Below are 27467 nucleotides of genomic sequence, written 5' to 3'. Positions count from 1 at the left end.
CTAGGAGGAGGGCATCTGAGTCTTATAATAATGAGATGAGTGCCTTCTAGGAAAGGGAAATGAATTCCTGCTGTGAGGAATGAAACAGGAAGAGAAATAAGCATAGCTGGGAGCTCAACAGCAGCTGGAGAGTACTCCTAAATCCAGTCAGGACCAGTTCAGGGCTGACTCAGCAAAAGCTGAGCTCTAGAAGGAGACTCTGTGGAGCAGTCTGGAATTGGGTGAGACTACATGAGGAGAAGGGTGCTGCAAAGCCCCTACATCTCAAGAATGAAGAGTGCTGGGAAATAGCCAAGGAGGCTGGAGTTTATGTCCAGTTGCTTAAGGAAGGCTGCACCAAAATGGAGCAAACTGCTCCCTTAAGGAGGGGCCTGCAGCTGTAAGAGACTATGGCCTAGGAGTAGAGTCCTGGGAATCTTCCCACCCTTCTACAGGAAAAAAGGCTGAGGAAATGGCGGAGGAGACTGGAGTTCATATTCAGCATTGAACAACTTGCAGTTCTTCTCAGAGGTAGTCTTATTTGCCTAGAGAGGGCGAGACTGTGAAAGACTGAGTTTGTCACCAGCAACCTGTAGGAGATGCTGCAGTGCAGGTCTATACTCCTTGACTGAGGCCTTTTTGCCAACTTCATGAGATTAAATCACCCTCTGATTGTGGGTGTCTCTCTCTCTTATGTAGTACCTCTTGATTTTTTTCCAAGCTGGACTTAAATGCCTATAGGTTGATTAACAGGCTTTCAAACTGGTCTGTGATCCAACAAAAGGCTAAACGATCTAGACTGCATACCCCTGGTTCTAAGTGCATCTTGCTGAGCCAGCTGGCCTGGATTTTCTTTCTTGGTGTAGAACTCTGAGGAATAGAGCATCCACTTCTGGATCGAACAAGGCTGCTTCTCTTCAGGAAGATGGTATACATACATCTGCTGAAAGTGGAGGGGTGAACTTGACAGTCCATAGTACAAGACAGATTATACTCCATGTCTACTTCTTGAGCTACATGTCCCACATTATAATGGAATCCAGGTATGTTCCCCATGCACAAGGTCTTCTATATGGACCCAACATCACGTAGCTGTTAAATAATTAAGAATTCACCAAAGATGCTAGTACTGGACCTCTGATGAAGTTCTTCATATACTGATTTGTTGTAATTACAGGCTAGATACAAAGCTAGAATTGTGCTGAGAATTCACACAAGGATAACCTGGAGTTGAATCTGAGCCTTTTATTTTAGGAGGGCATGCTAATGTTTGGCAAATCAGATCCTATCTTCTATCTCTCTCTTGAATTAAAGATGGTCTTGGCCAATAACTTAGCTGCTAGAATTTTGTGAGGGCTGTAACTGGCCCTTCCACTTGTTCACGCAAAGCCATGCTTCAGAAGGCTTTTAGCAATGGCTGCTGTGCCCTGTAATCCAGACAAGGACAGACACGTTTCCTTTTCACTTATGGCATTCCTCAGGGACATGTATTTGGAAGTTTTAAATGCACAGCAAATTAGAGTCTGGTGAAACATCAGTCTTGGAAAAGTAGGCTAGGGAAATCTAGTTTAAAAGAAGATTTTATGGGCCGCAGGTCTCAGATTACAGGCCCCTTGCTGGGGCTAAAGCCCTAGGGCTTTGGCCCCCTATGCAGGGAGGCAGGGCTTGGGCAGGCTCAGGCTTCAGTCCCCCCCAAGGGGGTCATATAGTAATTTTTGTTGTCAGAAGGGGTCGTAGTGCAATGAAGTTTGAGAACCCCTAATTTAGATCAAAGCTCCAGCTTTAGAGATTTCTCCTGTTCTTTAGAGCTGTCCCCCAAACTTCTTAGTGGTGTGGCTCACTACAACCAAGTCCCGTTCCCCCTCCCCCCCTCCCCCCACACTCCCCACTAAAGCAGGACACTAGATTCAAGATACTAGAGTTTGGATGGTTTTGAGACTCAGCAGGAGTCACCTGACAAAAGCAACTAGAAGTTATAAAAAGATCAGTTCTCCATTTACATCCAGTACAAGAGGAGAAACATGCTGGAGGATTCAAGCTCAGGAGAAGGGACAAACCAATTTTCAAAGACTGTTCAAGAGTGGTGAAAATACTGAGGCAGAAATTGCATATAGAATTTTCTTATTTTACATAGATCTGTATTCCTCTTGTGCTGTCTAAAGTAAAGAGTGATTGGTTTTGGAAATCCTTCTAGAAAAGCTTGTGTCTGTTTGCTTCAACTTTCATGTGTCTCCAAAGAGGTAAACTAGAAGCCAGAGTATTCACAAGAATGGAGCTCTGGAAAAGGGTGTACTAAAGTGCTGAGGTGATATTGGGGGAGATCAGAACTGGTTCTCAGGGCCAAGGGAAGCTGGATCAGCAGCTCCCACTCCTAGGGAAGGATTAGAAGTGGGGATTAAGTATTCGGGGGTAGCTGTATCAGTCTGTAACCACAAAAACAAGGAGTCTGGTGGCACCTTAAAGACTAACAAATTTATTTGGGCATAAGCTTTTGTGGTTTTTTACCCACGAAAGCTTATGCCCGAATAAATGTATTAGTCTTTAAGGTGCCACCAGACTCGTTGTTAGAGTGGGGATTGACTGCACAAAGTTGCAATTTAAGTACAGTAACTCCTCGCTTAATGTTGTAGTTATGTTCCTGAAAAATGCTACTTTACATGAAACGAAGTTAAGCTAATCCAATTTCCCTATCAGAATTTATGTAAATAGGAGGGGTTAAGTTCCAGGGAATTCTTTTTTGCCAGACAAGACTATACATACACACAGGATAAGTTTTAAACAATTTCATGCTGTACACAGCAATGATGTTTGTGAAGCTTGGTTGAGGTTGTGCAGTCAGTTTCTGTCTCACACACACGACCCACCTGGCACTTTAGAAAGTGGAGAGAGTGGTGTGCTCCAGTGGGACGGCATGGGTTCATCCTCAAGTTCAGTTTCTGCGGGGAATGTTTGCAGCCATTGCCATGCATCTACTGTGTCTCCTCCCTCCATTCCTGCTGCCTTGTAGAGTGTGAGGCTACATTAACAACATGTTAACCCTTGAGGGTTCAGCCCAGTGTTAGTTCATCATTTAGCTGCAAGGCATTCCCAGGGAAATATCCCACCCTCTGACTCCACAACCTCAACCAAGCTTCACAATCATCCTTGCTGTGTATAGGATGAAACTGTATGTTGAAAACGTATTGTGTGTGTGTGTGTGTATGTGTGTGTGTATATATATATATATATATATATATATATTATTGTCTTGTCTAGCAAAAACGAATTCCCTGGAACCTAACCCTGCCTATTTACATAAATTCTAATAGGGAAATTGGATTCGCTTAACATCGCTTTGCATAAAGTAACACTTTTTAGGAATATAACTACCACGTTAAGCGAGAAATTACTGTACTCTATGTATACTCTGTCAATTGTTTTTAATAGGTAAGCCAGGATGAACATGGCCAGCTCTAGGATGAGAGACATACCAGGGGAGATGGGGGGATGGAGGGGGGAGGAGAGAGAAAAGAGAGAACCCTAGTGTGTGGCAGATGGGAATATTTTATATAGTTTGTGTTCAGAGGAGGCAGGATATGTCTGTGCATTTGTCTCAGTTAGAACTGACAAGGATTTACCCTCCCTAGTTTCCAGAAGTTTTCTTTTAGATAAGAGGCTCAGGTCTTTTCTTAGTAGTTCCCTCCTGAGCAGGGAATCCTTCCTCTCTCCCCCATATGGCCATGAATTAAATTCAGATGGTCTCAGCAAGCTGGTACTTTTTAGGATGTTACAACTTTGTGCTCCAGCAGCTTCAGTCATTGTGTAAAGATAGGATTTGCCCTCACTGATTTATGCAAGATGTTAACTCTGAAGGCTAATAAGGACAGTTAACAAAATGTAAAACTTGCATTGCTGACTACATGTTACTGTGGTGGGTTGTGCAGATTAACATCTCATTGCAGTGGCCTTGTCTTCAGTGCTAAAAGATAAGTTTTCATCTGGGGTGACTGACTCATGAATTATCCTTCAATTAAAAAAACCAAACAAAACCAAACCACACAAACAGTGGAGACAAGCAGATAAACTAAGCAGGGCCAACCGCAGCAGGAGGATAGTGATGACCTCACCAAGTTTACATCAGAGTGAGTCTGAGGTGCTTTATCTCTACTGTGGAGCCCATGATGTCTGTCTCTCACACACTCACTTAAAACCCTAAGGACAAGGCCTAAGGCTCTGACTCTCAAACAGTAGGTGAGCAGGAGGCTCCGGGGCCAGCACGTGGGGAGTGAAGAGAGCTTCGCGGATAATCCGGTTACCTAAAGCCAGAGCAGAGCCGACCCCAGCAAAGGGGAGCCAAGCCGGAAGTATCTCACCACAGGCTCCCGCTGTGGAGAGTCCCCGCCACGCCATGGGGATGTGCCCGGTTTTCTGGGCGGAGTTTACAACCCCACCCCTCCCCCAATTCCCCGGGGATGGGGGCGACCAGGAGAGCTCGCCCCCCTCCCCCACACGCCCCGCCGCCGCGCAGTCAGTGGGGACGGTCACCGCCGAGGCCAGTGCGGCGGCGGCGGGCTCGGGGGGGGAGGGGTCCGAGCTCTTCAGGCGGGCCTGGGGGAACGCATCAGCACAGCTGTCCGCAGCAAGGCTGCCCCGCTACTCACGCTGCCCGTGGCCTCCGGCGCTCTCCCGGCTCCTCTGCTGCACTTGCTGCCGGAGGCGGCTGCGGCCGAGCGGGTGCCCATCCTGCGGCTCCGGAGCACCGGGGAGTTCAGGGACAGGAACTCGGAGCTCGAGTCCATCAGGTTGTAAAGGGACCCCCGGCCGCCTCCGGCCGGGGCAGGACGGCCGCGCCCGCTGCCCGTGTTGCTCCGTAGCATCACCATGGCCGGACCTGTTCCGGCTGCAGAAGGGGGCGGCGGCTTCTCTCCGAATTCTGGCGCCACAAACCGCGGGCCGTCGCTTCACCGCCTTTCCGTCGTATCTCTCCGCCTCCACCCCTCATTAGAGCCGTAGTGCGACTACTGAGAGCGCGCAAGTGGCACCTGCTGTTCCTGTTACACTCACTCACCCGCCCCGCGGGCGGCCACCCAGAGGAGACGTTCCGCCCCCGCCTCCCTTGGGACTCTTTCCCCGTGTCGGTTAGTCCCGGGCAGGGTGCGGAGAGAGACGTACCGGCACTGAGTCCTTTTGGAATTTTTGGCGCGTGCAAAGTTGGGGGAAGTGTTTTGCCCGGCTCTGATTGGCTAAGAGAAACGCGCTCAGCTCGCCTGCTCCATAGTTTCCCGCGGAAAGGGGATTCAAACGCCAGGCCCTTAAAGAGACACTGCTCGAGAGCTCACACAGCTGTTGCTCGCCGAGCCAGATCCCCGCCAGGCAGGTGCAGGTCTTGCAGGGGCCTGCTGTAAAGGCCAGGGCTCTAATTCAACAGGTCCTTGTCACTGTCATTACCCCCCGTCAGTGCCCAGGCACGGGACATTCAGGGGCAGGGATGCACACACACTCTGCCACGCACAGTCAGGCACACAAGGAGATGTGCACACATGTTGCAGCTGGACTGGGCACAGGACAGAGGGAGCTTTCTCCAAGCAGCTGCTGTCTCCATTTGCTGATATACTTAAAAACACAGCGTACTTAGAGTGAGAGCCGTGGACGTAAAGGGACAATGCCCACCTCTCTCACAGAGGTTCATCAAGTTTCCACAGGGAATATTTGCAGCCACTGCCATGCATCTATTTTGTGTCTATTGTGTCGCCTCCCTCCATTTGTGCTGCCTAGTACAGTGTGAGGTTATATTAACGTGTTAACCCTTGAAGGCTCAGCCCAGTGTTAGTTCATCATTGAGCTGCAAGGCATTCCCAGGGAAATATCCCACCCTCTGACTCCACAACCTCAACCAAGCCTCACAGTCACCATTGCTGTGTACACGATTACATTGCTTGTTTAAAACTTGTACTGTGTATATAATGTCTTTTGTCTGGCAAAAAAATTTCCCTGGAACCTAACCTCCACCCCCCCTTTACATTAATTCCTATGGGGAAATTGGATTTGTTAAAGTAGCATTTTTCAGGAACATAACTACGACATTAGGCTACTAAGTAAATACAGTAACTCCTCACTTATCTGTAAATTCTTATTTTAGAAATATTGCTCTTTGGCTCTTGTGGGCCCAGCTAAGATGGGGACATAACACTAGTAGCCAGCATATTCCATCACAAAAAGATTGCAACAACATTTTCATTCCAAAATAGACTGTTTAAGCAAAACAGATTAATTTTTCATTAAAGTCCCTCCCCTGCTTCCTGTTTTGCTTCCATCCTCCTGAACAATAAGCCAAACTCAAGTTTCAAATATTAAGATTTCATTCTCTCAAAAAAGTTTAGCACATTTCAGTTAAAAGTGCATTGTCAGCTACAAAGCTCATATCTACACACTGCCAATGCTGATGTGTTCTCATCCACAAAAGTGAGAGCTTACTGTAGTTTTGATGTGACAACAACATTTTGCTTAAGTGTCATGGCCTGGAAATAAATTAAGCATTTTTTTGTGATGTTAGGGAAAAAATACAAGCAAACAAAAGACAAACTTTCCACACAGTCCTTCCTATAGGTAGCCCTACCCATCACCAAACTATGGGGCAAGACATAATAGCTACTAGAGAAGTGCATAGCAATGAATACAGCTTTTTAAAATAAAAAATAGTCTTACATTATTAAACCTTATGATCGTGTAAAACAAAAACTGTTTTGTGTATTTTATGGCCCATGAGATGAAAGGTCCTTGTGCAGCCATTAAAAGCTTGCTTAACCTGGCAAAGCTGCCAGTTTTCAGGGCTTAGAACTAGCTCAAGAACCTCTTCCGCTGATTTAACAAAAGGGCAACCAGAAATAAAGGTATTGTATTTAACTTCAAATATTTATTTGGCCATGTACAATTAAGATGTAAAACACTACTCTGGGGATGTTTTCCATGCACCCTGTGAACAGTCTTCCTTTTCATCCTCAACATCTTAGCCCACAAAAGCTTATGCTCAAATACATTTGTTAGTCTCTAAGGTGCCACAAGTACTCCTCATTCTTTCTTCTTCCTTGTGGCTCAGGGCAAGTCTCTCCCTCACTAACAGCTCCAGATTCCATTCCTCTGCCCTTCTTGATCAGTGCCAGCCCACCCTACCCTCTTGCCAAGGCTCAGCCTCTGCCCTGGTCTCTCCCTCACCTCCATTCTAAGCTCAGGATCTCTCCTGATCTCATCTCTTTCCCCACTCAAGCCCTCTCGTTCCTCCCCTTGTTTTAGCTCAGGATCCTCCCACCGTCCGACTGGGCTTAAGCTTCCCCTTTAGCCCACCTTGGCTCAAACTTTGCCCTCTTTCTGGTTTGGATTAAAAAATTCCCTTCCCCACTCTTCTGGCTCAACCTGCTCCCCTCTCTCCTGCCTTTGATGCAGCATGCTGAAGCTTAACAGAGCAATAGAAATTATCTCGCTTTGTGTCCAAGTTAAAATACCTCCCGCCTGCCTGAGTTTCTAGCAGTCATGCGATAACTGCCGGATTTCCTAGGGGAAGAAATTGCTTGTAACTCACCAATTTCCTGCACAACCCACAAACACTTCCTGCGTAAACTGCTGCTTTTATACAGCTGGGGGAAGCACCAGTGCTGCCTTCTGGTATATGAGCCTGTTAAACCCTCTCCTAGCCAGTACTCCCATACACCTGGATGTGGGTCACCTATGGAACAGCCAGGGGTAGCAGCAGCAGCAGCAGCAGCAGCAGGAGCTGGTTATCAGTTAGCTGTCCCTGCTCGGCACGCCTGTGAGTACACCAGCTGCTATTGGTAAGGAGCAATAGACATGTAAGAAATGCGGCGTGCTGGGTACATCTGCTTTCTTCTTCGCTGGTCAAGTAATAAGTGCACCAAGAGAGGATGCACAGAGGGTCAGGGTTCCCTATTGCAATCTCCCATGTTTCCATTTCTCTTTAGAAATTCTGCACGTATTCTTGCAGGAGGTAAAGTGGAAGAAGTTAGGTCGTAAGAGCCAGGCGAGAGAGTATTCTTCTTACAATAACATTTGGTATTATAGGATAAAAGGGTGCATTGGTTAGAGAGTACTATAATTTACAGAGTGTCCTAATCAGGATTACTGGAAGATGATTTACTGGGGAATAACAATATACAGGATCATTGTGCAGCCTCCTGGATAGTTTATCACTTGGAAAATAATTTGTGGTTCCATTAGTACTTATTGTGTGTCATGCCCAGTTATTGTTATCAGTGGCATAGTTTATTTGGAATTGTACAGAACTATTACAGTAGTAATATTAGGCAATAATGATTTTATATACAGGGATTGTTAATATTTTTCACTAGCATCAGATAGAAGTCCATTTAAAAATAACAAATATTTTAAAAAGCTGTTACATACATTCGATAACATTTATCTTTACAGGTGAGATTTTTACAGTAACTCCTTACTAAACGTTGTCCCGGTTAATGTTGCTATGTCGCTGATCTATTAGAGAACGTGCTCTTTTAAAGTTGCACAATGCTCCCTTATAACATCGTTTGGCAGCTGCCTGCTTTGTCCACTGCTTGCAAGAAGAGCAGCCCATTGGAGCTAGCTGGTGGGGGCTTGGAACCATGGTGGGCCAGCAGCCCCCCCGATCAGTTCCCCTAAGTTCCCTGTGTGGCAGCCATCCAGCAGGCTATCAAGTGCAGGGCAGTTCAGGTGTCCCTCCCCCCACTGCCCTGTGCTGCTCCTTCCCTCTGCCTTGGAGCTGTTCCTGGGAGCCTCCTGCTTGCTGTGCAGGGTGGAGGGAGGGGTGGGAAGAGGGGTGCTGATATCAGGGTGTCCCCCTTCTCCTGTTCCTGTACCTATCTCCACACAGCCTGGCGGGGGGGACAGGTCTCAGGACAGAGGGAGCTTGCTGGCAGTAGCTGCTGTCTCAGCTTGCTGATATACATAAAAAGGCAGTGTACTTAGAGTGAGGTCAGCATACTTAAAGGTGCAATGCATGTCTCACTCACACACATGCGTGCACACACACACACACACACACGGTGTGTGTCTCTGTCTCACACACACATGCGCCACCCAGCACTTTGGAAAGTGGAGGGAGTGGTGTGCTACAGTGGGATAGTGTGGGTTCGTCATCACATTCAGTTTGCAGCCACTGCTATGATCTATTGTGTCTCCTCCCTCCATTAGTGCTGCCTTGTAGAGTGTGAGGCTACATTAACAATAATGTGTTAACTCTTGAGGTCTCAGCCCAGTGTTAGTTCATCATTTAGCACAGCAAGGCAGTCCCTGGGAAATATCCCACCCTCTGATTCCACCACATCAACCAAGCTTCACTATCATCATTGCTGTATACAGTATTAAATAGTTTGTTTAAAACTTTGTGTGTGTGTGTGTGTGTGTGTGTGTGTCTTTTGTCTGTCGAAAACAATTCCCTGGAATCTAACCCGCTCCCCATTTACATTAATTCTTATGGGGAAATTGGATTTGCTTAACATCATTCCTTTTAAAGTAACATTTTTCAGGAACATGATTACAACATTAAGTGAGGAGTTACTGTATTTAATATAATTTGTTGATACTTGACTCAAAACTTGCCATAAACAATGAGGAAAAGACAAAACACTAGATATACCAGTCATTTGGTATTATAAAGCATTTCATGACCGAGTAAACCAAATTATGCTTCCTCCTGTCTGTTAAACAGTGATTGAGCCTAAAATTCTATGAATTATTTGTGGAAACATTTTTATAAGAGCTTGGACCTAAATTTTAGAGATTAAAAATAGATTTGCGAAGGGAAGTTGGGAAAATGTCTTCAACAGAAAAATGAATCCAAAAGTGGAATAATCACAACATCTATCCTGTTTTTCTTGTATAAATCAGAAATAAAACAAGAACTGTAAAAAACTTGTATTTTACAGTGAGGAAAATGTTTGGAAACTTTGTGAATACATCAGAAGCTATGATCAATACCCTTTAGAAGAATTTTATGCTGTTTTCATATCCAATGAGAGAAGGATGGTAAGTTGATGAGTTGTGATATGGAACAAAGCTCAAAACAGATTCACTGTGAAGGAAAGATGGGGGTCCAGGCATATAGGTGGCCTGAGTCTTGTAGCTAACCTGGGCCCCATGGTCAGACAGATACTGGAAAAGATCCTAAAAGGCGGGTCTTTTAGTTGTATATGGAAGTCTGGGCCTTGGAGTTGACATTTGGAGAAGTATCATCTCCCTGAGGATGGCAGGGATCCCTTTGCTGCTATCAATCAGTTGAGGAGACTGAATGGTCTGTGTGGTCCAAAACAATGTCCCCAACTAAGAGCTCAAAAAGACCAAAAGACAATCTGATAAAAGCTTAATTATTGCATCACAGATATAACGTAAGCCGACTAATTTTATCATTCAGTGAAGACTGACCTAACTTGTATTAGACTGAAATCCTAGATGTTTGTTTAGTTTACTTAAAATTAGCTTCTAACTTGTAATTTTCAGATACCGCTCTGGAAGCAGCAGTCAGGATGTGGAGATGAACCTGTAGTTTGGGTAAGACATTCTATTCTATGTAGATCCTTATAGCATGCTCATTTCCTTAGTACCTCTAGCACAGGGGCCGGCAGCCTTTCAGAAATGGTGTGCCGAGTCTTCATTTATTCACTCTAATTTAAGGTTTCACGTGACGGTAATACATTTTAACGTTTTTAGAAGGTCTCTCTCTCTATAAGTCTATAAACGATTGTTGTATGTAAAGTAAATAGGGTGACCAGATGTCCCGATTTTATTGGGACAGTCCTGATATTTGGGGCTTTTTCTTATATAGGTGCCTATTACCCCCCAACTCCTCTCCCGATTTTTCACACTTGCTATCTGGTCACTCTAAAAGTAAACAAGTTTTTAAAAATGTTTAAGAAGGTTAAAATGCAGATCTTATCAGTTTAGTGCAGTGGTTCTCAACCTGGGGTGCATGCACCCCCTGGGGCAGGGCCGGTGCAAGGATATTTTGCACCCTAGGCGAAACTTCCACCTTGCGCCCCCCCCCCCCACACGCCTTGCACATCAGTTCATTGATGGGTAAATCCTAACAAGCCTTTATAGACCCCAGGGGCCAGCCTGCCCAGGGGCTTCTCCCCAGACCAGGTTCCCCCCTCCCCGCCCCATGAACTCCCCTGGAGGGTGCACAACTCTCCCTCCCCCCCCAGCCCACCGCACCCCGGTAGCCCCCACCTCAAATCCACTCACTGGCTTTGCTGGGCTTGGGCCACTGCAGCAGCTCGGCAGGGAGGAGCCGCCTTCCAGAGGCACCAGAGAGCCAGAGCGTCCTGCTTGCGGCAGCAGCGAGCCCCAGCCATGGAGGAGCCGGCACGGTGCAGGGGGGCAGGAGCCCTGCAAAGGCGGGGGCGCGACTAGCAGGGAGCAGCCGTGCCCCCCCGGCCCTCCTGCCCAGGCTGCGGCCCAGCGCCCTCCCCGGGACTCCTGCAGGCTGCAATGGATGTATGCGGGCACCAAGCCCCATGTGCCCCCTGGCTCCCCCCTCGCCTAGGGTTACCATATTTCAACAATCAAAAAAGAGGGAAGAGCCCTGCCCTAGCCCCACCCCCATCCACTCCCTCCCACTTCCCACCCTGACTGCCCCCATCAGAACCCCCAACCCCCCTGCTCCTTGTCACCTGACTACCCCCTCCTGAGACCTCTCCCACCCGAACTGCCCCCCTAGGACCCTACCCCCTACCTGTCCCCTGACTGCCCCAACCCTTACCCACACCCCTGCCCCTAGACAGACCCCCGGGACTCCCACGCCCCATCCAACCACTCCCCGCCCCCTGACAGGACCCCCAGAACTCCCGACCCATCCAACCCTCCCCCTGCTCCCTGACTGCCCCCCGGGACTCCTCTTACCATGCCCACGCCGGTCAGACGCTGGCTCCACATGGAGGCAAGCCGGGCTGCTGTGCACACAGCCCTTCCCCCGCAGAATGCTGAGGCAGCGGGGTGGGGGAGCTGCAGGAGGGGTAGCAGCGGCGGCGGCTCACGCTCCCGGGAGCCGCAGAACCCGAACACGGTGGGGCGGGGGGGAAGCTGGGGGGCGCACCTGCCACTGGTCTGGGGTCCCAGCCACCGGCCCCGCTCAGCCTCCTGCCAGCTTGGGGTTCCATTCACTCAGCCGGCAGTGAGCTGAGCGGGGCCGGCGGCTGGGATGCCGGCTAGCAGCCACGTGCCAGGCAAAATCGGCTCGCGTGCTACCTTTGGCACGCGTGCCATAGGTTGCCGACCCCTGCACTAGCACATTAAGCAATAAGGGGAATCAGGCCACAACAACCTATTAGAATTCTTTGAGGGTGTCAGCAAACATATGGACAAGGGTGATCCAGTGGATATAGTGTACCTTTCAGAAAGTCTTTTTGACAAGGTCTCTCACCAAAGGCTCTTAAGCAAAGTAAGGAATAATTAGATAAGAGGGAATGTCCTCTCATGTATCAGTAACTTGGCCACTAAGAATGCTAGTGCTTGGCCTGGCAAATAGTCAAACACTAAATAAAATAAACAGTAACTGGTTAAAAGATAGGAAACAAAAGATAGGAATAAACAGTCAGTTTTCAAGTAGAGAGAGGTAAATGTCACCGTTTCCCCAAGGATCTGTACTGGGACCAGTGCTGTTCAACATATTCATAAATTTAAAAAGGGTAAACAGTGAAGTGGCAACGTTTGCAGACAATACAAAATTACATAAGATAGTTAAGTTCAAAGCTGACTGTGAAGAGTTACAAAAGGATCTCACAAAACTGGGTGCTGGGCAAGAAAATGTCAGATGAAATTCAGCATTGATAAATGCAAAATAATGCCATTGGAAAAATGAATCTCAACTATAAAAACAAAATGATTGGGTCTAAATTAGCTATTACCAGGCATATCAGGAAAGAGATATTGGAATCATTGTGGATAGTTCTCTGAAAACATCTGCTCAATGTGCAGCATCAGTCTAAAAAAGCTAACAGAATGGTAGGAACCATTAAAAATAAGATAGATAATAAAACAGAAAATATCACAGTGCCACTATATAAATCCGATATACTCACACTTTGAATACTGTGTGTGGTTCTGACTGCCCCATCTGAAAAAAATATATATTAGAATTGGAAGAAGTACAGAGAAGGGCAACAAAAATGATTAGGGATATGAAACAGCTTCCATATGAGGAGAGAGTAAAAATACTGGGACTGTTTGGCTTAGATAAGTGATGACTAAGGGCAGATATGATAGAGGTAAAAAAAAATCAGGAACTGTGTAGAGAAAGTGAATAAGATTATTTACCCCTTCACATAAGATATGAACAGGAGTCACTTGATGAAATTAATAGTCAGCAGGTTTAAAACAAACATAAGGAAGTACTACTTCACACAACACACAGGCAACCTGTGGAACTCATTACCAGGGCATGTTGTGAAGGCTAAAATTATAACTGGGATAAAAAAAGAATAAGATAAATTCATTGAGGATGGGTCCATCAATGCTATTAGTAAAGATCGTCAGGGATGCAACCCCATGCTCTGCGTGTCCCTATCCCTCTGACTGCCAGAAGCTGGGACTAGATGACTGGGGATGAATCACTCTATGAATTGTCCTGTTCTGTTCACTCCATTTGAAGCATCTGGCAGCAGCCACTGTCAGAAGCCAGGATACTGGGTTAAATGGACCATTGGTTTGATCCAGCATGATCATTCTTAGAAAAGCACACATGAGATGTTGTTAAGAACCTAAGGCCAGGTCTACACTACAGACTTATATTGATATAACTACATCACTCAGGAGTGTGAAAAATCACGTCTGAGTGACATAGTTATATCGACCTAACCCCTGGTGTAAATAGCGCTATGTCAGCGAGTGAGCTTCTCCCGTTGACATAGCTACTGCCTCTCACTGAGGTGGATTAACTACACTGACGGGATTCTCTCATTGGCATAGGAGTATCTTCACTTAAGCACTCCAGCTGTGTAGCTGCGCCAATGCAGCGTTTTACCACAAGATATCACTGAGGCCAAGAGCCTAGTTGGATCCAAAAAAGTGTAGATATTTACATGGATAATGAAAATATCAACATACATAGTACATGGGATTGAAAAACATGAGGGTTATACAGCTTCCTGTGTCAGGGCATATGCCCTGTGGGATGGTATTAAGGGAAAATGTCCTTTTTGGACATAATTATCACTGAACTTTTCTCTGAATTGTCCAGTACTGGAGCATTAGTCCAGTTTTGGTGCAGCAATCTTATATTCTAGTAAGTGAAGGTTAAGATGCACTTTCAGTATAAATGCCCTATTCAGGTACCTATAACTTTATTTTTTTTTTTAAAAACTGGCACATGCTATCTCAGACTGGGAGTGAATTGTTTGGGAAAATCAGAAAAAACCTGGCTGAGCCATTTTAATTATATCATTGCAAGACCCCTTCTCCACCCTGCCCCCAATTGTAACTCAAAAATAACTTAGTTTAAAAACAAACCAACTTTACAAATAATTAGTTTTGAATGAGATCTAAGTGGTATGAGAAGGAAGACAGAAGAGGGACAGAGAAGGCCATTACAGATTTTAAGTGTTTCCCATCAAAATGTATTGAATTCAAAATTTTTTGGTAGACAGTGCAACTAGAAATGCAAACTTGCATAAGCTATAGCTGGTTTCCCTGTTCTCATTGTCACTATTCCATCCCTTTTAAATTTTGTTGTTTCATACAGCTCCAGTTCCAATATGTGTATTAGTATTGCAAAATAATTTGCCTAAAGATTTTTTTTCAGTTTCTTGCTCTAAACAGCTAGCCTTGTTTATCACTGAAAATGTCATAAGAAAGCTCCTCAAACTCTTTCCATAAGTGGATTTTGTATTCACTTTACTAGGTTACAGTTAATTGTGATTAACTGTACAAAATGAGTAATCAAACACAGCATTAAAATTACCTGCTAATCACCTCACAAAGAGGCAAGTTGTCGTCTTTTATCTGTGCCAGCCTTTGGTTGGGATTGAGATGAATACAAAGGACATGTTATCCAATTCAAATATTTTATTGTATTAGGATGTAGAAATTAAGGAGATATCTGTATTATTTTATATGGTTTCCCTGGTTGAGATTCTGTCTGACTGCCTAGAGTTAAATCAAACTGGGCAGGGAGGTGTTAGGGGCAGCAAACAGGAAATGAAACTGACAAAGATAAGGTATCTCTAGGGAGAATACCAAGGGACCTTAACAGAAGGAATGGGTGAGCTATTTATTGAAAATTCCTTACCTGCCTGTGACCAGAAACGTGACAGTCCTGCTTTTTCAAGGCCAGAGACCAAGACCAAAAGAACACTAAAGTCCAGATCCTCAAAGGTATTTAGGTTTCTAATTCCCACTGAAATCAATGGATCTGGGCCTAAGCAATTACAACCCCTAGCCTAGAGAAAAGGGGATGGGGGAGGAGCAGGCAGCAGCTGCTTGGGGAGACAAAACTTATTTTGGTGGTATATTCAACAGGGCTCTGGAACTAAGGCAGGGGCTCTTCAGGCTGTGCCTGAGACAGCTCTGCAGCCTAAGCTTGAGAGAGGTGGTGACTTGCAGGCAAACTTTGGGTGTGCAGGACTGTTATAGGTTTAAATTTTTTTTCCCTGTGTGCTGTATACTTTTGGGTGAATGGACACAAGCTGTTTGGAGTCACTTTAATAAGCCCTGGGTCACAGGTATACAAAGAGAAGTGGCTTGCTGGTTCCAGTTGCAGTTGGCTGTGTCGTGTTGTTACAGCTGAAAACAGGCAGGCTGCTATCCTGGGATCCAGTCAGAGTGGTAGAATTGTGGGCCAGAGAGAGGTGAAGGTAGTGAAACTTGCAGCCTCTCATGAGTGCAACTCAGGTGAAAAGAGGGTATAAAGCACTGTTTGTCCTGTACCTCTGGCAGGATGGTGAGAGTAGATGGCATTTCACCCTGGTGATCCAGGCTAAAGTGGAATTCCACTTGGAAAGAGTATCCACTGGATAGACTGGGGGAGAGATCACAGCTGCAGCTCATCTCTGCGCCATCATTTATGGGTTATGATTTGGGGGTGATTTCTGTCCCCTTTTCCTAATATCTCTGAGGTTTCTCTATGACCATTTACAACTGTCTAGTTAACTGTCAATGACCTTTACTCCTAGGATTACCATGTTATTTTACTTCATGTTGCAAGTGGAGACCAGAACTTCATTTATGATCTTGACACAGTGTTGCCATTTCCATGTCCATTTGACACTTACATTGAGGAGGCTTTTAAATCAGATGATATTCTTCTTCCAGGATTTAGAAGGTGAGAAAATTAAAACAAATGTGGTACAGAATATTTTACAAAAGCCAAGCCCCAACAATTGATGCAGTTGATATTTTTCTTTGTATGCGTAGTCACCTACGTATAATCTGTTACTGTGCCAGAAATTAAACACACCACACTGCTCTTCTAATGATCCTGACCTTACAGTCATTCATCCATCAATAAAACTTTCAATTTCCTTGCATTACTTCCTGTTAGTCATTAAGCTACTTGACACTATTAATATACCACTAAACTATATGAATTTGATTTAAAGGGCAGGAACAGGCTCTGGGTTAGTAATGTCTAATACAGTATTACATGACTCCATCACTTAGTACGTTCTTGAATTATATGTTTGTTTAGAAAAATCAGACTGATTCGAGCAGATTTGTATCTGAAGACATTTGCTTCTGACCGATCTCACATGAAAGATGCCAGTGGACACTGGCAGAAGCCTCCTCCTTCCTACCCTTGCATTGAAACTGCAGGTAAATAGCATTCCACACCCAAAACAAAAAAATCCTGTTCCTTTTGAGTCGAGGAAATGAAACAAAATAAAGCCAAAGAATTGCATAAGCGATATTTATGCTTCTATAATATACTATGAAAGCACTGCCACCTTTCCTTTCAAGACAAAGTGCTTTATTATTTCATCAGAAAAAAATATGAACTCGCATCTTGCATGTACCTATGGGATTATATAATGTTCAACACTGTTTCTTGCATTTATCAAACATTAACTAGCATCACAACATCTTGTGTGAGGTGGGCAAGTAAGCATTAATGTCCCCTCATTAGGAACTGATGCAGAGAGGATAAAGTGACTTGTTCACAGTCACATAGTGATTCTCTGATAGATTTGGGATTGGAATTTTGGAGTTCCTGGGTCTCAGACTTGTTTTCATATTGTGCCTCTCATATGCAAGTCAGTCTTCACAAGAAGAAAGTATATGTCCATGTGATCCACAGGGCTGAGTTAAGATAACCCAGGACTGTAGGCACATCCCACATGTTGGCCCCATGCTATGGCCACGCCTCTCCTTGGGGTGGCACAGGTATCAGAATTAAGAAGACTGGGACAGTTCACACCTCTCAGAACTAATGTTTTAGGTTTGCCTGACAACCAGACAGGCATTAGTTACACTCGGGTCACATTTTCAAGCTTTTCCTTACATGCATGAGGGGTAGAAACATAATTTAAAAAGAGAACCAAGGTTCTGACCTCATCATGGGACTCCAGGAGCTGGGGCTTTGTGAATAAGCCTATAGTGCCTACACTTTAATTTGGCCCTGGGGCTCAAAAAGGATGGTGGGTGGTTTTTTGTTTTTAAAAGATCATTCAGGCCCCAATTCAGGAAAGCACTTAAGCATGTGCAGATGTTCATCCCTATTCAGGATGGCACTTAAGCACATGCTTAAGTCCCACTGTCTTCCGTGGGGCTTGGCATTTAAGCATGTACTTATCTTGAGTAGGAATGCTTTATTGAATCATGTCCCATCAGGCTTGATCCTACAGGCTGCTGAGCACTCTGGCCCCACTCCAGCAAAGCACTTACACACATGCTTAACATTAAGCACATGAGTAGTCCTGTTGCAGTCAGTGGGATTACTCATCTGTTTAAAGTTAAGCACATGCTTAAGTAGTTTGGTCCTGAACATTCTGACCCTGATCTAGTAAACACTTGACATTTTTCCTTTTTTGTTTTGTTTCCATTCCCTTCCTCTCTTCTTAAGTATGTGCTATCCTGATACTTTCTTCTTTCCTTTCCTTGTTCAGCCAGGTTCAGTTTCTTCTCCAGCCTTATTCCTTCATTCACTTGAGATTTTCATATACATATGTATTTGTACCTCAACAGCTACCTAAGGTTCTTAAGCTTGACTTCAGTGGAACTACTCATGTGCTTAAAGTTAGGGACATGCCTAACTACCTTGCTGAAGAGAGGCCACAGTCACCAATGATTCAACCCTAAAGCTCAATGTGACCCCTGTAAATCACTAAAGTTCCACACATAATTTGTTAGAGTTCACTGTTGCTCAAAGTTTGCACTTAGACGATGGAAGTGGGACAAGAAACTGAATTCCTTTGCTACTAGTCCATCAGTAGGTGGCCCTCTTCCCTCAGTCAGTAGTGAACTAATATTTCAGCACTGTGTTACACGGGAACTGTTCTACTGGAGGGGTCTTTTTTTCCCCCAAATGGGATAGAAAACTGAGGGGTTTGACCTCCTGTGATCAGTAAAGAGCTTATGGGTGTTCGCTCCAGTGTCCTGACCAAATTCCAGTTCAGGTAACTACATTCTCCATGCAGCTTCATTCAGTTAGATATGGTATTTCACTTTCTTCATTAAATTGCTAACACATTTCATTCTAGCATTTACTGCATTTCAGTGGTTGGCAAAGTGGTTCCTGCTTATTGTTTTATATCAGTTTATTTATAAGGCACCACACCTGTTTTTCTACTTTTGTATTAGTATATTCTTTTTCATAATTTAGAGTAGTTTAGTTGATTTCCTTGCGGCTAGTAAAAGATAATTACAAAGTCACAGAGAAGACCTTTTTATATTAGTACTGTTTGCTGCATGCTCTATATTTTCCCTTAGGCTGTTACTAAAGTGAGCACCTTATATCTTTTAAAATATATTTTAAAAGATTGATACATTTCTAAATATATCAGTATTTCTAAAGCACTTATCACCATAATATCTAGGAATTATTTACACTTTATTAAAGATGAAGATCAACATAGTTTTGCTGCACTGCTCCTACAAAATATTTGTATTTTTCAATATTAATTACATTACAGCTCCTTTCATTTTGAAGGATTCAAAAGCTTTTATAAAACTTGAAAAATACAGGAATTTGTTTTTTCTGGTACTGAAATGTTTCCACTTTAACTGCTTAATGGCTCATAGCACTTCAAACAGGAAGTGACAAAGCATGTCAAATGGAAATGACAGTGGAAATGTAGATACAGTTATCCAGTTTGACTAGGCCAGGATACTGGGACTACCACCTCCACTTTTTTATGGAAAATGGCATGGGATTTTTAATGATCCCAAGTGGTCAGGAGTTGTTTTCCATCTCCTCTGAATAATGGCACAGTGCCTTTACCTAATGAAAAAAGAACAAGAGTACTTGTGGCACCTTAGAGACTAACAAATTTATTTGAGCATAAGCTTCTGTGGGCTACAGCCCTCTTCATCAGATGCATAGAATGGAACATATAGTAAGAAGATATATATACATACAGAGAACAGGAAAAGAGAGTTGGTATGGCAACTTGCACAAGAGGCTAATTAATTAAGATGAGCTATTATCAGCAGGAGGGAAAAAAAACTTTTGTAGTGATAATCAAGATGGCCTATTCCAGACAGTTGACAAGAAGGTGTGAGGATACTTAACATGGGGAAATAGATTCAATTTGTGTAATGACCCAGCCACTCCCAGTCTCTATTCAAGCCCAAGTTAATGGTACAGTATCTAGTTTGCAAATTAATTCTAGTTCAGTAGTTTCTCATTTGAGTCTGTTTTTGAAAAGCTTTTGAGCCATTAAGATGAGCTACTCCTGTTCTTTTTCCAGATACACAGCTGCTCCTCTGCAACCTTTACCTAATGAGGCATTGGTTCAATAATGACTCAGAAGGCAGAGGACAGCCTACAGCCATTACCAATATAACTTCCTGTACCATTTGCAAGATTGTCAACTTTAATGATTTTATCACAAGCCTCATGATATTTCCATTACAACCCCAGCTTAATTAATTAAAGTTGGAATCAGGAGATTGTATGAGAATCTCACTTTCAATTTTTAAAAATTAAAGTTTCTAATCCTGATCGTTACCTAACTGCAGATTCTCTCCCGCTGCTCTGATCATGTCTCCAGAGCCTCCCTTTTCTTGAATCTCAGTACTTGGCTTCCAGTAGTCTATATGCTGCACAGTCAAACTTCCCACTTTCAAAGAGTAACCTTTGAGTGGACTAGAGTTTACTTCACTGCCCTTCTCCTAATGCCTAAAAACAACTGCCATAGAAAAGCACATGGAGACCCAGAATTCAGTCATTGAGGATTTTCAACAAGGATTGCACAGGGTCGACCTCCCAACAATCAAGTCCAAAAGAACAAAAAGAGTGAATTTAATGCTTAAGTATCAAATTTATAAAATCTTATTATAAAGAAACATAATAATAACTTAATTTCTACAATATAACATGGTTACTTTAAAATCCACATCCATTAGTTTCACAGTTATACATAAATAAAGCAAACACATCTAAACAGATCAGTCCCCACAGAAATACAGTGAGAAGAAACTCAGAGTTCCCAAAATCTTAGGTTGAGTTCAGCTGTCTCAGTTATAGTCTTTGATCACCAAAATCTATACAGTCTGCTGTGTCAAAATTAACATCTTCCCTCCACTTGCTTGTAGAAGTGTTCAAATGGAATCCAGGCACATTCTTCCTCCTCCTCTGCTGAAATCTCTTAGGTAGGTATATAGATTTTAAAATAAACCCATTAAAAGAAAAATACAAAACTGAGAATAGCAAAATTATAAATGACTCTTTACTCATGATCACATTTAAATAAGAGAAAAATAGGTCCATCATAGTAGTTGAGAGAATTTAAATAAAAAAACAGTTTGGCTAAAATCAAGCAATATTCCAAGCATACAATTAAAATGAAGGAAATTAGTTTTCCTTCTCAATTTCTCCTCTCTTTAATTAACCCTGCCAGGGCTTCCCTGTTGGAGGGTTAAAAATATCATTAACCTAAATGCTTCACAGATAGAGTAAAACAGCCCGCTTTCTGCTCCTGTGGCTCAGTTACATCAATCCTATTGAGCATATCCAAAACTATCACACCCAATTCCAGAAACTTCTGAGTGTTGAGTGCTAATTGTACATCTGCTTAGCAACAACAAGTCATTCCTACCCACTCCCCATAGATCCCTTAACGAGATATCCCTATGAAGCACGTGGGTTACAAAAGCACCCAACATCTCCTTTATAGCCCACATCTAGGCTCCTTGGAAAACCACAGTCTGTCTTTTCTTTGTAACTAGTATAAGGATGTACAGCACCTTGCATCCAATGCTTGTAAATACCTGGAATACCTCTAGCATGGGGTTGTTCAATCTGGAATAAGATCTTTAGTTCTGGTTCAGCTGAATCATTGCAGTCTATCCACTATGGACAGAAACCACAGGCACTGCAGCTGTATCAGTTACTAACTCCATCCCACAGTGCATGGCCTAGTATTTGGAAACTATCCATAAGCCCCTGCTCATAGCAAGAGTGTCAGGCATAATGGACAATGTGCCTTAAGAGTCCCAGAATGCCCGGGCATGGCCGCAGTAATAAAATATGTTGTGCATAGCTCTACTAAAATGGTTCTGTCAGAAGAAGTGTTGCTATGTGGTTAGGCAGAAACAAGCAAATCAAACGGCCATTTCATTTAATCAGTGTCTCGGCAACAGTTTCCATATTTAGGGCCTGGTCCTGCTCCTAAATAGGATTAAGTCCAGAACGTAAACACAATTTGTCTTTTCTCACCCCTGCTTTCTTCTATGCCACCCCCCGATGCCTGGAAGAGCCTTTCTACTTGCTCTCACTCCAGTCCCTTCCGAAAAACCACCTGGGTTGTCAGCAATAACATTTGCACTCTGTTCTTGTGTGTTAGCTTTCCTGTTCCACTTTAGGCCTTAGAACCTCAGATGAAGGACTTTATCTGGATTATGATAATATCTTTTGCCCAGCAGTTTTTTAAAGTTGTACGGCACTGTAAACTTATGGCACAATATAGATGTAAAACAAATAGCTCTAATAATGAGAAAGAGGGAATTTTATCAGAATGCAGGGCTTCCTTATTAATAAAAAAAATTGAGAGGTTTGATTGCATATCTTGCAAATGGCATATCTTGCAATGCAAAGAAAACCAGCTGTCATGGAGCTTCAGTGCCATCTATTGACTAATCCATGAAACAGTGTTGATCACTGTTGACTTGGAAGTTCTGTCCTGCTTTTTAAAAGAAAAAAAATCCCTTAATTAAAATTGTTTGTTTTTATAGGCTGCCCAAGACCTTGCTGGTCAGCTAAGTTTAGGAGAGTCTTTTTACTCCCCTAAAAGATTATATGGTAGCACCCTTTCACGTTGCTTACAGCTGCACCTGTGTTCCCTTGTTTAAAAATACTTTCTCTCTCCCGTCCCCCATCACTCTCTTCCTCCTCAGTTTATAACTCAGTTTATTCCCGAAGTTTATAACTCAACTTCTAAAATGTCCCTCTGAGCGTGTTTACCATGTAAGGAACACTTTTTAAATAATTATTTTGCTGTCACTACTCACAGACCCTACAATAGGCTGGAATGAAAAGTGGAGTTGGAGGAGGGGCTATGGGAACTGTGATTAGATGGATCCAAGGGGCTGTTACACATTGTGTAAGACATCCATACCAGACTGAATGCACCTGATCTTATCTGATCTTGGAAATTAAAGAGTCCCAGGCCTGGCTAGTACTTGGATGGAGACAAACTGCAAATCCCAGTTGCTATAGGCAGTACATAGTGCGTGCAGAGGGGCAGAAGCTGATATTCCAGCCTAGAGACTGAATAGTACCTGCATGGGTTGGATTATGGGCGGGCTGCAGCCCTACCTTGCCGTTGAGTGGTTTCTGTCCTCCCTAAATCCCTTGTGCACTGCACCAGTATAAGCCTAATTACTTGGGCTTTATGCAGCTGAAGTGAATTTTACCCTATATACTGTACTTGAAGATCTATCAATTAAACAACAGTAGGCTTTGGCTTTGATGTATCTAAATAATCCATGTTTTAAAAAAGCATAAATACAGCAGTAGGGCACTACACTAAATGCACTAGAGCTATGTCTATGCTACAGTGGCAACTAGCACCGTAGTGTAGATACTACCAACAGTAACGGAAGGGGTTTTTGTGTCATAGACTTTAAGGACAGAAGGGACCATTGTGATTATCCTGCACACTGCAGACCACAGAACCTCACCCAGCCACTCCTGTAATAGACCCCTAACCTCTGGCTGAGTTACTGAAGTTCTCAAATCATGATTTAAAGACATCAAATTATAGAGAATTCACCATTTACACTAGTTTAAACCCGCAAGTGATCCATGCGCCAATTTTGCAGAGGAAGGCGAAAAACCCCTAGTGTCTCTGCCAATCTGACCTGGGGAAAATTCCTTCCTGACCCCAAATATGGCGATGAGTTAGATCCTAAGCTTGTGGGCAAGACCACCAGACAGACACCTGGGGAAGAATTATCTGGAGTAACTCAGAGCCCTCCCCATCTAGTGTCCCATCACCAGCCATAGGAGATAATTGCTGCTAGCTGTCACAGATCAGCTACATGCCATTGAAGGCAGTCTCATCAAACTACCACTCCATAAAATTATCAAGCTCAGTCTTGAAGCCAGTTAGGTTTTTTGCCCCCATTTCTCCTGTTGGAAGGCTGTTCCAGAGCTTTTTAACTTGTTCCTTATCCACCTTTCAATTCTCATATTAATCCCCAGTCTTCTCAAATTTTACAAATAATTTTCCATGTGGAACTGTATCAAATGCCTTACTGAAATCCAGGTAGATTAGATCTACTGCATTTCTTTTGTGTAAAAAAACCAGTTATCTTCTCAAAAAAGGAGATCAGGTTAGTCTGGCACGGTGTACCTTTTGTAAAACCATGTTGTATTTTATTCCAATTACTGTTCACCTCTATGTGTGTAACTAGTTTCTCTTTCAAAATTTTTTCCAAGGCCTTGCACACAATTGAGGTCAAGCTAACAAGCCAGTAGTTTCCCAGATCACTTTTGTTTCCCGTCTTAAAAATAGGAACTATATTTGCAGTTCTCCAGTTATAGGGTATGACCCCCGAGTTTACAGATTCATTAAAAATCCTTGCTATTGGACTGGCAATTTCATGTGCCAGTTCCTTTAATATTCTTGGATGGAGATTATCTGGAGCCCCCAATTTAATCCCATTAAGATGTTTGAGTTTGACATCCACCTCAGATGTGGTAATTTCCACCTCCGTATCCTCGTTCCCATTTGCCACCTTGCCACTACCTCTAAACTCTTCATTAGCCTTATTAAAAACTAAGGCAAAGTATTTGTTTAGGTATTGGGCCATGCCTAGATTATCTTTAATCTCCAACTCATCCTCAGTGTTTAGCAGTCTCACTTCTTCTTTCCTTGTTTTCTTTTTATTTATATGGCTATAGAACCTTTCACTATTGGTTTTAATTCCCTTTGCAATGTCCAACTCTGCTTGGCTTTTGGCAGTTCTCACTTTATCCCTTTATCACTTTCTGACCTCCAAGAGGTAGCGTTCCTTGCTGATCCCTCCCATCTTCCATTCCTTGTAGGCTTTCTACTTTGAGATGCTTGCTCATCCAGGTTGGTCTGCAACCCTTCCCTGTGATTTTTCCCCCCTTGCTTGGGATGCAGACTTCAGATACTTTAAGTCAAAGTTGCTGAAACTAATTCCACGCCTACTCTACATTCAGATCCTTGAGTTCTTCGGTCCAGTCCACTTCCCTAACTAATTCCCTTAATTTTTTTAAGTTTGCCCTTTTGAAATCAAAGACCCTAGCTGCAGATCTATTTTTGTTTATCCTTCCATATAGTGTAAACTGAATTGGCTCGTGATCACTCAAACCAAGCTTGTCCCCTACAACCAGTTCTTCTATGAGGTCCTCACTACTCACCAGTACCAAATCTAAAATGGAATAACCTCTTGTTGGTTCAGCGACTATTTGGTTAAAAAATCTGTCACCTATCACATCCAGGAAAATCTAGGCCCTACTATTATTAGTAGGACTTGTCCTCCGATCTATATCTGGGAAGTTAAAGTTTCCCATAATCACACAATTCCCAGTAGTATTTATTTAATTAAAACATTAAAGAGGTCTCTATCCATATTTAAATTGGATCTTGGGGATCTGTAGCATACCCCAAGAACTAACCCAGGGGAACCTATAGTAGCTTTCTTCCCCAACGTGATTTTGGCCCAAATAGACTCTGTCTTATCCATTTCATCACTTCTAATTTACTTACAGTCTACCTCATTATTAATATACAATGCTACACCATCACCTTTATTTCTGTCCTAAACAGCACATATCCTTCAATACCTCTACTCCAGTCATGACTACTATTTCACCATATTTCTGTTATCCCTTATCTGGTTTCACTTAAGAACATAAGAACATAACTTCATGCACCAGTAGTTCTAGTTCCTCCATTTTGTTACCCAGGCTCCTTGCATTGGTGTACAAACATCTTAATTTTTGCTGCTTTGCTTCACCCACAGTCCTCACCCTATTAGGTACTGTCATTCTACTGCCAGTGTCGCCTACTTGACTGTTAGCTTCATTGGTATCGGTGCTATATTTTCTCTTAAGGTCCATTCTCCTACCCACTGCTGTTCCTTTCTCCATTGCTGAATTCTTTCTTACTTGATTTTCCTCCCTCTCAATGTTAAAATCAGACATGGAGATTACACAAGCATCTCTCAACTGTCTCCCCCAAGTTATCATGGCTCTGGTTTCAGAATTTAGGGCTTGAACCAAAGCACTTCAAAGTCAGTGGGAGTCTTTCAAATGAGTTCATGGGACCTGATGAAGTCCATTAATTGTTTTCCTAGTTGGGGCATGATCTCAAGGTTGATCAGCATCTCATAGGAAGTGATCAGCACCTTCTAATTCCTATTAATTGCTATGTCTCTGATCTAATGCCCCATTGAAGTCAATGGAAAAGCTTCCATTGGGCTTTGGATCAGGCCCTTAAATAGGAGCAAGGTCTCGCAGGACCTTGCAGGATCAGGCTCTTCTTGAATAGAGAGATGCCGTAGGACCCGTAGTTTTTACTATAGCAGTCCTTTTTTTAATTCTCTAGTTTTGGTCACCCTTTATCCTGCACCAGAACTCCGTGGCATGATATAAGTGCCCTCTGGGACTGCTGCAAATCTCTACTGTTTTCCTACATACTCTTTCTTTCAGTGAAAATGCTGGTCAGGTATCGAAATTATTGACATGGGCAGATAGGGATCAGAGACAAACACTACATTCTGAAAACAGGAAATGAAGACTCTGAAGGTATCTTACAATTTGCAGCATTCCCTCTGAGTAGTGTTTTCCCTATTCAGTGGCTTTTCATGAGAGCTCTTGACATGAGCTCTTTGCTGGTATGTATGTGTATATTAATCCCTACCATCAAAACAGGTTTCTGTCTGCATTTGATTGACCAATAACGTTCATGCATTCCTGTGCTAGATGCCTTATCTAGGACTCTAATATTCTCTATTTGTGCTCCTTATCTAGATTCCAAGATGAACCTGGATGATTTTATCAGTATGAATCCCAAGGTGGGATGGGGCTCAGTATTTCTGCTACCTGACTTTGTGGATCGGTATGGCAGACAGAGCTGATTTCAGGTTCACTTTGAAAGGACAGTGATGTAAACAAAGGACACATCAGCTCATCAGCGTCCCTTTTTTGTTTTGTTGTGGTTGCTCTTGTCATTCTATTTATAAATTGGTTTATTTCTATGAAATGTATTGGTTTGTCAAATACAAGAATTGAACAAAAATGCAATGAACTGAATAAAATACTTTATTTTGACTATATAACAAGAGTTAAAACTTATATAATGGATCAGACTAATTCTACAGCATCTGTATTGACCGTACTACACTTAAACTTCAATCTGTCAGCTGAGATTACTGGACCCCAGTCCTACAGCTACATCCTTACAGATAGAAGCTTTTGCCTGTGTGGAGCCCATTGACTTCAATGAGAGTCTGAGCAATGTAAGGATCTGCCTGCATGGATCCAACTGCAGGATCAAGGCCTTAGATATGAGTACATTCAATATTTTCTTCAGAATATACAAAGTTTAAAAAAATCAACTTGGAAATACACCACAATGATTTTCCTCTCTAATCAGTCCAGAACAGATGTTTAGTTCCATATAGAGCATGATGGATATTAGAGATGATCCCTGTTAACCATTATAGAATAAATAATCTGCCTATTGCTGTCGCTCTTATAAAAAGCGTCACTCTGTTGAAATAAAGGGCAAGGAACATTTTCACTCAGCATTGAATGTACTCAGATCAGGATAATACTTATTTGAAGTCTGACAGCATTTCATCAACATTTCCAGAATGTA

At 43.2% G+C, this 27467-nt stretch overlaps 2 protein-coding genes across 13 annotated transcripts in view; one reads left to right on the top strand and one right to left on the bottom strand.

The window, feature by feature from the left end:
- The window catches only part of ATAD2 (ATPase family AAA domain containing 2), an 81276-nt gene extending 73695 nt beyond the window's left edge, over positions 1-7581 (bottom strand). For 2 of the 9 annotated variants that reach the window (XM_045004608.1, XM_045004607.1), the window contains exon 1: positions 4620-4979. In XM_045004608.1, the coding sequence (XP_044860543.1) occupies positions 4620-4841 (222 nt within the window). In that variant the 5' untranslated portion in view covers positions 4842-4979. Of the gene's footprint in view, positions 1-2843; positions 2926-4619; positions 4992-5130; positions 5138-7534 lie in introns of those variants that run through there. The other 7 variants (XM_045004604.1, XM_045004605.1, XM_045004610.1 and 4 more) reach the window with 6 other exon arrangements.
- On the top strand, positions 458-26892 carry NTAQ1 (N-terminal glutamine amidase 1). 4 transcript variants are annotated; one of them, XM_045004615.1, is made up of 6 exons: positions 458-1022; positions 9891-9990; positions 10462-10512; positions 16128-16276; positions 16643-16767; positions 19860-20290. In XM_045004615.1, the coding sequence occupies exons 1-6, from the start codon at positions 997-999 to the stop codon at positions 20039-20041; spliced, it is 633 nt and encodes a 210-aa protein (XP_044860550.1). In that variant the 5' UTR covers positions 458-996; the 3' UTR covers positions 20042-20290. The 4 variants fall into 4 exon arrangements, with proteins under 4 accessions (XP_044860550.1, XP_044860549.1, XP_044860548.1 ...); XM_045004614.1 differs by lacking the exons at positions 458-1022; positions 19860-20290 and adding exons at positions 7561-7784; positions 26618-26892; XM_045004613.1 differs by lacking the exon at positions 458-1022 and adding an exon at positions 7561-7762 and having other exon boundaries at positions 19860-20291.
- Positions 26893-27467: the final 575 nt, after the last annotated feature.

Source organism: Mauremys mutica, chromosome 2 (assembly GCF_020497125.1).
Source record: "Mauremys mutica isolate MM-2020 ecotype Southern chromosome 2, ASM2049712v1, whole genome shotgun sequence".
Classification (NCBI taxonomy): Eukaryota; Metazoa; Chordata; order Testudines; family Geoemydidae; genus Mauremys; species Mauremys mutica.
This window is presented reverse-complemented; position numbering and strand designations above follow the sequence as displayed.

Excerpts from the sequence above, each read along its gene's own strand:
- NTAQ1 (XM_045004613.1), top strand. The coding sequence starts at position 7,668 with ATGTGGGTCACCTATGGAACAGCCAGGGGTAGCAGCAGCAGCAGCAGC. Across the intron at positions 7,763-9,890 it reads TGTCCCTGCTCGGCACGCCT|TGAGGAAAATGTTTGGAAAC; the intron begins GTGAGTACACCA and ends TGTATTTTACAG. Across the intron at positions 16,768-19,859 it reads CCCTTGCATTGAAACTGCAG|ATACACAGCTGCTCCTCTGC; the intron begins GTAAATAGCATT and ends TTCTTTTTCCAG.